This window comes from Bactrocera latifrons, unplaced genomic scaffold, assembly GCF_001853355.1.
Source record: "Bactrocera latifrons isolate USDA-ARS-PBARC rearing strain unplaced genomic scaffold, ASM185335v1 scaffold_172, whole genome shotgun sequence".
Lineage (NCBI taxonomy): Eukaryota > Metazoa > Arthropoda > Insecta > Diptera > Tephritidae > Bactrocera > Bactrocera latifrons.
This window is the reverse complement of record NW_017535208.1, coordinates 224,295-234,833: the sequence shown is the minus strand read 5'-3', so window position 1 is coordinate 234,833 and position 10,539 is coordinate 224,295. Positions and strand designations below refer to the sequence as shown.

General features: G+C 36.5%; 3 protein-coding genes across 3 annotated transcripts; all 3 read left to right on the top strand.

Annotated features, from left to right (window-relative positions):
• The first annotated feature begins 2,264 nt into the window (after positions 1 to 2,264).
• Positions 2,265 to 2,669, top strand: LOC108967028 (cuticle protein 38-like). Its single transcript, XM_018930239.1, has 2 exons — positions 2,265 to 2,276; positions 2,343 to 2,669. Exons 1-2 carry the CDS (start codon positions 2,265 to 2,267, stop codon positions 2,667 to 2,669), a joined length of 339 nt encoding a protein of 112 aa, XP_018785784.1.
• A 2,565-nt stretch (positions 2,670 to 5,234) lies between these two features.
• On the top strand, positions 5,235 to 5,790 carry LOC108966981 (cuticle protein LPCP-23-like). The gene is made up of 2 exons (XM_018930168.1): positions 5,235 to 5,292; positions 5,359 to 5,790. The coding sequence occupies exons 1-2, from the start codon at positions 5,281 to 5,283 to the stop codon at positions 5,683 to 5,685; spliced, it is 339 nt and encodes a 112-aa protein (XP_018785713.1). The 5' UTR covers positions 5,235 to 5,280; the 3' UTR covers positions 5,686 to 5,790.
• A 2,270-nt stretch (positions 5,791 to 8,060) lies between these two features.
• Positions 8,061 to 8,569, top strand: LOC108966985 (pupal cuticle protein C1B-like). Its single transcript, XM_018930171.1, has 2 exons — positions 8,061 to 8,113; positions 8,189 to 8,569. Exons 1-2 carry the CDS (start codon positions 8,102 to 8,104, stop codon positions 8,513 to 8,515), a joined length of 339 nt encoding a protein of 112 aa, XP_018785716.1. The 5' UTR covers positions 8,061 to 8,101; the 3' UTR covers positions 8,516 to 8,569.
• The last annotated feature ends 1,970 nt before the right edge of the window (positions 8,570 to 10,539 follow it).

Sequence of the window (10,539 nt, the reverse complement as noted above, 5' to 3'; positions counted from 1 at the left end):
TTGTTTATGTTGACCCAGTTCCAAAAAAAAGGTACTTGCGGTGACAATCATAAGTCCTTGGAGATTCATCTAAAATCAGTTGGACAAAAAAAAAAAAAATTGTTTTATAAATAGATAACCCTGGCCCTGATCGAAAGATTCTTGTTTTTTTTTCAAAACTGAGCAAAATGGCGGCCTCAGGAAATTTTTGGGAAAAAATCAACAGTTGGTCTTAAAAAACCTAAATTTTTGGAAACAAAAAACCCTTCGATCAGGGCTGAGCTTATTATGTATTCTAAAAGCTGTATGAATTTCATTAAAATCTACTGAGCAGTTTATGAGTTACAATTGCCACGAGTTCAAAAAACATAGTTCTGATACAAACGCGTTTAAAGTTTCACACTAGCGCTTTGAAGTGCCCGAGCTCCCTTTGTTATTTGTCGAATAACTCACAAATTAATTAAAGGCTGAAAGGGAAATTTTCAGAGAATATTTGTAAGACAGTACTCTTTACGAAAAAAAATCAGACTACCTATAACCCCTTAAAGTAGCCAAAGATCGGGTGACACTTTTATCTGGCGATAAAATGTTGACGCTACTCTTAATCAGCAAATCCCTTACCCCAAAAGCTTCAAAAGGTAAGGACATTCAACAACTTCCAGTGCATTTTATTTCGAATGAAAAGGCATGGATGATGGCTAATCTGTTTAGAGACTGGTTTAATAAATTTTTGCTCTTGAAGTTCGGGAAATATATGGCACAAAAATGTATAAAATTAAAAATACTTTTTAAATGCAATGCTGGTACATCCGAATATTCAATTGTCATTTTTTCCACCTAATACCAATTCTATCTATGATTCAGCCACTGGATCAGGGTAATACAGCAGCATTTAAAATATATTACATTAAGGAAAGGTAAAGATTTATTTTAGATTCAGTGGAAAAAAAATTTAAATGTTTTGGAAGCATGGCGGCAATCAACTTTAAATGCTTGATGGAAAAACATTATACCAGCTATCGTTCAAAGTGGAACTTTAGTAGTGCAAAGATCAGTAATTTGTTCTGAGATTATAAGTCTTTCAAATAATATAGGTGGCGATGGGTTTGGGAATTAACGCAAGAAGATTAGATGATGATTAGGAATTATTTGAAATTATGAAAATTAATGAGAATAAAGATGTCGACATCGACGAAGATAAAGGTTAAGGTCAGGTATTAACAGCTAATTTAATTCGTGAAGGCTTGAAATTCCCTACAAGTTTGGAACAACATTTTCTTGCTCATGATCCTGACACGGAGCTTGTGTGACAATTCCAACGTAAACTTAAATCTTAAGTTGCCGGATATCAAGAATTATCTAAACTGCTGGAGAAACCAGAAAAAACAACTACTTTTAACAGATGTTATAACAAAAATTATTATTAACGGTCTAATAATGAAATAATTCTGTATTTAGAAAAAACCCAACAGTCCATAATAAACGCACACGATTGTTATCCACTAGCGATGAGTAGCTGTACTATTGCTTCCTCATTTTTCTTATTTTTTATTTGTTTGTACTTATGGCTTGAATTTAAACTGTACACTAAATTTATTTTCTTGTAATAAATATAAAATATTTTGTTTTATTATTACTTAAAGGGTTTTAAGAAAATATTTGTTTTTGATTTTCAGTTTACACCATTTTTTAAGGTTGTCGATCAGGTTGCCAAAGTTACATATGAATCGTGTATTTTTTTACACGATTTACACGGTTTATTAAGAACGTAGCGTCAGTGTAAAAAACATGACCGAATTAAGAGTTTGGTTGTGGGAGGGCCGCTCTTAGTATATGACTCTAATTTGACAATTAATCATCGGCTACAGAAATTGATCGACTTTGTTTTGATTCACAGATGGAAATTCAGTTCTTGTTGTTTTCTTCCGTTAACTCATATGGCATCCATACTTCGACCTTTGTTTTGTACCATGTTTAATTACCATGTCAGAATTATGATCGGGCTCGATTATTTCCAGGGTTTTTTGTTGTTTTTATATTATTATCAATTGGCTTTCTAGAGCGTGGTGCACTAGTTTGACACTCCCACTCTGACTCCGTTGTTTGTCCTATTACTAATTTACCCCTACCTCTCTACCATACCCACCAAACGTCAAACATAAAGTCCACTACATCAAATAAGTAGTTTTATTTACATATGTCATTCATGCAACCAACGAAGAACCGCAACGTACTAATGCCTAACCTTCGCTTGGAAATAAGTTCAAAATCCCAAAACTAACAAAATGTTCAAATTAGTAAGTTCGAAAAATTATTTTCGAAACTATTTAATAAGCCATATATTAATTCTTGTATTTTTACAGTTTGCTGTCTGCTTCTTGGCCCTCTTCTCTGTTGCCTTCGGTGCTGCTAAACCCGGGCTTTTGGCTGCTCCATTGGCTTACTCCGCTCCTTTATCCGCTGCCCCCGTTGCCGCTGCCTATGCCGCTCCAGTCGCCGCTGCTTACTCCGCTCCCCTCGCCTACACTGCAGGATATGCTGGTTACGTCGCACCCTACGCCAGCAGCCACTCAGCTCACTCGATTGCCCACTCCGCGGCTTTCCCAGCTGCCTATGCCGCTGCTCCAGTTGTCGCCGCTCCAGCACCAGTGCTCGCTGCTGCTCCAGTTGTCGCTGTGTTGAAGAAATAGATTGGGAACAAAAAATCTTTAATTGTGGAAACTGTGATGTTCTTAGCCACTATGAAAAGAATATAAAATAAAAAACTTTAAAACCAGAATAAAATATATCAAATTTTTAATAGTCGGAGCAGTTTAGGGTATATTTTCTAAATTCTCAAGTCGATATCTTTTGTATTGTCTATGTAAAGTCTAGTATATGTGGTGATCGGGAAAATTGAAAGGCTTTTTATTTTAATGTGTAGCGAGAAGTGTGCTACCCCTAAACTCAGAAGCTGGCGAAAAGTTTCTTTTCAAAGACAAATATATACATAGTTGAATCCATCACCATTATTTCCAATAGATAGTATAGATCAATAAAGTATCATGGAAAATAAATTATATTAATTTAAAAATAAATTATATTAATTTAAAAATAAATTTATTAATTTATTTAGATAAATATCTTGAGTCCTCATTGAACGAAGAGGTTATTTTCAACAATGATTGATCAATTTAAGTTTTTAGCTTCAAAAAATAGTTTCTTATACATTAGGCCAAAAAATTGTTAACAATACTCAAAATTTGTAATTACTCATCAATATTTATCTTGTCACCTTCAAAGTATTACCCACCAGATGTTAAACACTTATTATTCCAGTCTTCGAAACCTTTTTCATAAGCACTTTTTGGGATTGCCTTCAGTACCTTTCGCAAATTGCAGATTATTGACTCATAAGCCCATGTCTAGTCTGCAATTATAATGTTCTCTATAAATGAGGAATCAGAATTTGCAGGATCGAACATGTCCAAAGAGTCCTGTTTAGAGTACTCTTTATGAAAAAAGATTTTGTTTTTATCGGGATGAGCCGAGCAAGAACGCGTTTCATACTCAAAATATCTACTACACTCATTCAAAGAGATTCGCGAGAGGTCGGGCTCTCTTGCCAACTTTACAACTCTTGCCTGACGAATTTCAAGCACCGTAGCCTTCATCTTTTTTAATATTTTCATCAGTTGAGAGAGAGAAAAGCATGTTTTCAACAATTTCAACAAAGTCCACGTGTATTAATTTGACTGCTGCTGAATAATTAGTTTTTGAATCTTAGTGAATCAACTTTTGTTATGTTGAAAAAATGGATACAAATAAATTTTGCGTGGTGATAAAATATTGCGTTTTGTAGGGGAAAAATTTGTTTGAAGCATAAACTCGGCTTGAGGACGAGTTTCCGGGCACTGTCCCAGGAAACTCAACAATCCGGGATTGTTTTGCTAAGCTTAGATGTGGTAAAATGAGCGCAGGGGTGAATAAAGTGGACCCCAAAAAGATATTATTATTAAAAAAGCTCACAAAATAATTTTGGATGACTGTAAAAAAGGTAAAACCTGGACGTGTACATGATATCATTCACGAATATTGGCGTATGAGAAAGCTCTAAGCAAAGTGGATGGCACGCGAGCTCATTTTTGACCAAATTCAACTATGAGTTGATGATTTGGAGCAATGTCGGAGATGTTCAAGCACAATAGGCCAGGTTTTCGCAACATGTGCCAATGGATGAACAACACATGGCATCATCATTTCTCTCCAAAGAGCAATCAACAGTCATCTGAGTGAATTGGCCACGATGAATCCGCTCCAAAGCGTAGAAAAACGCAAAAATCGAATGGCAAGCTAATGGCTTCTGTATTTTAGAATGAAAAGGTGTGGACCAGCAACAGCAACTCTGGTCTCAAAAGAATGTTCGCTGGGAAGAAGCTTTTGTCTCAATATAGGTACGGCGTACCTGAGATCAGTGTAAATTACCGTATTTTCCAGATCTGGCATCCAGCGACTATTTCCTCTTCCCATCTGCATCTGCAAAAGTGTTCGCTGGGAAGAAATTTCCTTTAAATGAAGAAGTGGCCACCGAAACTGAGACCTATTGTTAAGCAAAATACAAATCGTAATTTTGTCAAAAAATGTGTTTTACTATGGTAGACCGCCTTATGAGAGTCGCGGTAGTTCGTAGATCAACTTTTCATAAACATCCGGGTTAAGTTTTCTAAGATATTTTATATACTAACCAATTTATTCGGTATATAGTAAATCCAACCGGAAGTTATAAAATCCTTTTTCAGGAATATGCGGCTAAGTCAAATAATGCGCCGATTTTATCCATTTTAGGCAATCAACTTTTATTAGAGAGATAGTGAGCCTACAACTCGTCAAGATATGCTACATATTTACCGATATACATATGTACGCGTCAACCGGAAGACTGTAAAAATTTTATTTTAGATATGTGAGGGCTATGGGGAATTATGTATACGATTTTAGAGTCTGCTGAAATTGAGAAGATGTCGCTTGGTAATCTAAATGTAAGCCAATTTCCATAATATAAAATGTCCACAGTCAAGAAACGCTAAACAGAAAAGGTTCGAAAATGCAAGGTGTTTAATAATCAATGCCAACTGCATAGTGTGACGCACCCGTGTCTACTTAGTATTACAAAACCGTTATTTGATCGTACCTTTACGTAATTCATGCATTACTGTGCATGAATACCGAATTGCGTATAAAAGCTGTGACTTTTTAACCACAAATATCACAATTCGTTTACCTCTTCGCTTGTAAAGAAGTTCAAAGCTCAAAACTAACAACATGTTCAAATTGGTAAGTCTGTAAAGTTATTTTCGAAGCCATCCAATAAGTCGTATATTAACTCTTGTATTGTTACAGTTCGCTGTCTGCTTCTTGGCCCTTTTCGCTGTTGCCTTCGGTGCTGCTAAGCCCGGTCTCTTGGCTGCTCCATTGGCTTACTCTGCTCCTTTAGCCGCTGCCCCAGTTGCTGCTGCCTATGCCGCTCCAGTTGCCGCTGCTTACTCCGCTCCTCTCGCCTACACCGCAGGATATGCTGGTTACGTCGCACCCTACGCCAGCAGCTACTCCGCTCACTCGATCGCTCACTCCGCCGCTTTCCCAGCTGCCTATGCCGCTGCTCCAGTTGTCGCCGCTCCAGCACCAGTGCTCGCTGCTGCCCCAGCTGTCGCTGTATTGCGCAAATAAGCTTGAGTCTGCTGAAATTTTATACATATTTGAGTCTGTGATGAAACAACTGATAACCCGATATAGAAAATATACATACTATATATGATGGTATAGAATAAACAATGACTTTGCGTTTTCTTCATTCTATAAACAACAATGATATCTCAATGATTTGAATTGGTGGTATTAGTATGTTTCAAATTTGACCATGCTTTTCATTCAGAATTCGAGAGTTTTTGCTAAAAAGTTGAAATATTAACAAAACAGGAAAAAACATTATCTTCATGTACACACAGGTGCGTTTGTTCTAGCTTCAATGTATACAAAAAGATCATTAGCTTCGTTACTTTGGACAATAATCCATTCGAAATCATAAGATCCAACCCACTATCAAGACAACGATTACATTACAATACTTTCAAAAAATATATGCGACTAATGGTATTCCGGCAAAGAAAGGAATTCAGACACAAGACTAGGTGTACAAAACAGTGATTTAGGGTCAACAACATCAAGGTATTGGAATGGGCTGCACAATCCCCTGTAATTAGTTCTATTAAAAATTGTTGGAATACAGTAAGAGTGTCCTACGAAGAAAGTGTTCAAGTAACAACGAAAAGCTTTGCAAATTTATTCATAATTCAATGAACGCTGTGACTAAAAAGGAATCGCCACCACATTTGTCGGCGATTTTCCAGTCCTCGAAACACTTTTCCTAACCACTTTGATCGAATGAGAACGAATGAACGAACTCCTTATTGACCGTCTGTCCTTCCGGAAAAAAATCATGACGGACTAAACCAGGAATATCGAAACAAAGTATGAGCACCACCTTGATGTTTGAGAGGCTTTCTCATGGTGTTTTTGACTTTGGCTCAGTTTTTCCCACCATTCCGATGACTTTTCACTTGTTTGCATGTCAAACTCAGAAACCCACCTCTCATCGGCAGTTGTATCGCGCAATCGAAATTCGCACAATCAAGCATGTCCAAAGAGTCCAGTTTACGGTACACTTTTTGAAAAACCAAAAAACCAAAAAAAAAAAAAAATGCATTTTTATCGACCCAAAATTACCACCAAAATCATTCAAATGGGCTCCCCAGAGATGTTGAACTCTCTTTCCATCTATTTTACACTTGCCTGATGATTTTCAAGCATCATATCCTTTATTTTTTTTAATATTTTCATAAGTTGAAGAGGTCGAAGATCGTCCAGAAGGAGACATGTCTACCGTATTGCAAGCTTAGTGTTTACGACTACAATAAATGGACACTTATCATATGCACGGATCCAACCATCTTGTGGAATCTTACATGATTTCTTTCAGGCAAGTGTTGCAGAAGACCGCGGTGGAGACAGCGGATTTTGAGAGAGGATTTGTTGTTAAAGTTATTGAATCACCGAATACGTCATGAAGTAACTAATTCTGCTTTGGAAGATCTTGAAAACGTACCGATTTCTTTAAGAATTGAGAAAATCATCATCGTTGACGTTTTAAAATTATCTTTTCTAGTGAGGTTTGGTTTTTGGTCTGCTGAAATCATCGATCCGTACTTCTTTCGAAATGAAGCTGGAGATAGCGTTACTGTCAATGCAAACTTTTTAAGGCCGCATTTGGAAGAGGTAGATCTTAACAACACTTGGCACAACCGAATTATTGCAAGAATGCTTTGGAGATTCAATCATCTCAACAAATTGTGTCATTGAATGGCCTTCAAGAAGCAGCTATTTAACAGAATTACACTACTTCTGGTAATGATGATTGAATTCCTTCCTGCAAAGGAAGTCATGAAGGACATTTTAGGGATTTTATATGCAGAATTTAATTGTATCGATTATACTTGCTACTAAATAAAAAACCTTTAAATTTATTAAACAATTTGTGTTTTTTTTTGTTGTTTTTTGTGTGAACATAAATCATATTACTCGTTTTGGAAAACCTTTTATATAGATTTACATACAATCCTTACACATTATATGTGACGGAAAGGGGGCTTAGGTGTCAAAAAATCAATTTTCACTTTTTAGTTCTTTGCTTTTTTTTAACAGCTGTTTCCCAGAAAACTAGTTTTCGCACGTTAGCTTCCTTTTCGTAGACCAGGCAAGTATAATACATAATTATATTATCAGCAAACTTTCAAGTCAGCTAAATATAAGCGAATTTCAATAATGTAAATTAACCACAGTCAACAAAGCAATAAGTAAGAAAGCTGTAGAAGCCTTCGTTGTTTAATAATCAATGTCAACCGCAAAGAGTGGCGCATCAATGCCTAATTAGTATTACAAAATCGTTTTTACCACACTTTTAGGTAATTTATGTACTTAAACGGGTAAATATCGAATTTTGTATAAAAGCTAGTGGTTTTGCACCATAGATATTACAACTTGTTTAACTCTTCGCTTGCAAAGAAGTTCAAAAACAAAAAATCACAAAATGTTCAAATTGGTAAGTTCGAAAACTTCATTTGTGTTTTAATTAAATTATGTCACTTATATAATATCACATTATTCTTTGTAATAGTTCGCTGTCTGCTTCTTGGCTATCTTCGCTGTTGCCTTCGGTGCTGCTAAACCCGGTCTATTGGCTGCTCCATTGGCTTACTCTGCTCCATTAGCTGCTGCGCCAGTTGCTGCTGCCTATGCCGCTCCAGTTGCCGCTGCTTACTCCGCTCCYCTCGCCTACACYGCAGGATATGCTGGTTACGTCGCACCCTACGCCAGCAGCYACTCMGCTCACTCGATYGCYCACTCCGCSGCTTTCCCAGCTGCCTATGCCGCTGCTCCAGTTGTCGCCGCTCCAGCACCAGTGCTCGCTGCTGCTCCAGCCGTCGCTGTGTTGCGCAAATAAATTTGAATCTGCTGAAACTTTATTTTTGAGACTGTGTTGAAATTATAATTAAAAAGACAATATATGTTTGTGAAAACAAAAAGTAGAAACCAAATCTTGATTGTCTTCTTATTCATGATCTTTTCAACGGTCTAGGCATTTCTTATTGGTTCCAAAACGAAATTACATTCTTGTATAGTGAAATAAGTTAAGAGGATACAGGCATAAGGTGTTCTGCCATGTTAAACAAATATAAGATGTCGGAGAAGTAAAGATATTATTGAAATTCAGGTAACGTAAATGTTTTAAGGGAATTTCAAACCGTGTCAAGCATAAGTCATTCCTTGGACAACTCATATATAGTGTCAAAAAAAATCGAATGCTTATTTATTTGGCTTATCGTACTCTAAAAAAACAACCATACAAAACAGGGAAGGAAGTGCTAAGCTCGTGTGATACCAAACATTTTATATTCTTGAAACACAAACAATCACCAATCAGTCACCCGGATGTTATATGTATGTATGGACTAGGTCAAGTTTTCGCCGAATTTATCCATTGACAGAGATACACTAAGATATAATCATTTTCATTTAAGTAGCTCACATTTTGGCCGATATACGAGTATGCGGCATAAAATCACCTTGAAGTTATAATTTGCTAAGGAATTTGTTATTTAATCCATTTTTAGAGAGTCGGTAGAGAGGCCTAAGTTATTTGTCTGACCGAATTCGGCTTTTGTAGCTGTAGTCTTCTAGGAGAATATGCATTAAACCAATTAGAGGGCGAGTCCACGCCTACTTTTCAATATTTTTGGCCTACAGGTGCCCTTTGTAAATACCTGCAAACTACTGCGTTACGTTACAGTTCCTTATCTTAATTTGGTGCTTAGTTGCACTACATAGCATATCGCATAATTGCGTTTTGTGGGCGTGGCAGTGGTCCGATTACACCCATCTACAACACGATGCCGAGAAAAATGTGTACCAAGTTTCATTAAGACATATCATAAAAGCTATTATGCTCTGTAGCAAAATGTTGAAAGGGTATACAAATTTTGTTTTCATGACCACTGCTAAACAATATCTATCTATTTTTGGATTATAGGAACCAAATTATTTTAATTGGACATTCTACAGCTTCGAACCGTTTAAGTTCTCTGATATGGATTGTAGTTTCCTTGTCATGATCCAAAAGTGCTGGTACTAAATCTGAGGACAATATATGAAGGATGTTTAAGGCTTAACTGTGTTCCTTTCCTATCCCCTTTTATTCAAAAGAATTCTAATAAGTCGAGTAAGTCAACATACCAAAACGAAGGGTAGATCCACTGCGGCTGCAGTTCGCTCGTTAACCTTAAATATGAAGAGAGCTCTATAGCTTAAGGAATATGATCTGGTTGTCTTTCCTGAGCGGATCAGTTAATAATATATTAGCGCGAACCACTCCTTTTGGCACTATTAATAAGGACGAGTTAATTTCCAATGATCTTAATAAGTTTGGTGAGGAATTTTCTCCAACAAACTGACGTGGAAACTCAATGTGGACAGAGAGGGTGATAATAGAAAGTGGTTCAGGCTATGCATGTATAGAGATGTTATGGTCAACATGAGGCCTATTACCTGTCCTTATGCGTTGGTGATACACAGCAATAGTCAAGCCAAGCATAATCCTCTAATTTTACTCCCTCACTTCCGTGTTACACTGACGTAATAATGTCTCTAGCGGAAAAATATATTTTTTGTTTATTTATTTATTAGGTTGTCAAAAGAGTCTTGCGGTATTTTCGCTAGTTGGCGCTGAGAGCGTGTAGTTCTAGATGTATTCGTCGCATCAGGTCATGCTATACCTTTTTGGAAAGCTCATTTCACGCGCTAACACGTGTTTGATCGTGGTTTCTTTTATGTCGTTCGTGGGCATAAGTCATCAAAAAAATGTTATGAACAATTGAAAATTCAAGAAAAATACCGTAAAAATACCGCAAGACTTTTTTGACAATCTAATATTAGAATAAATATCAAAAAAAAAAAAAAAAAAAAAAAAAA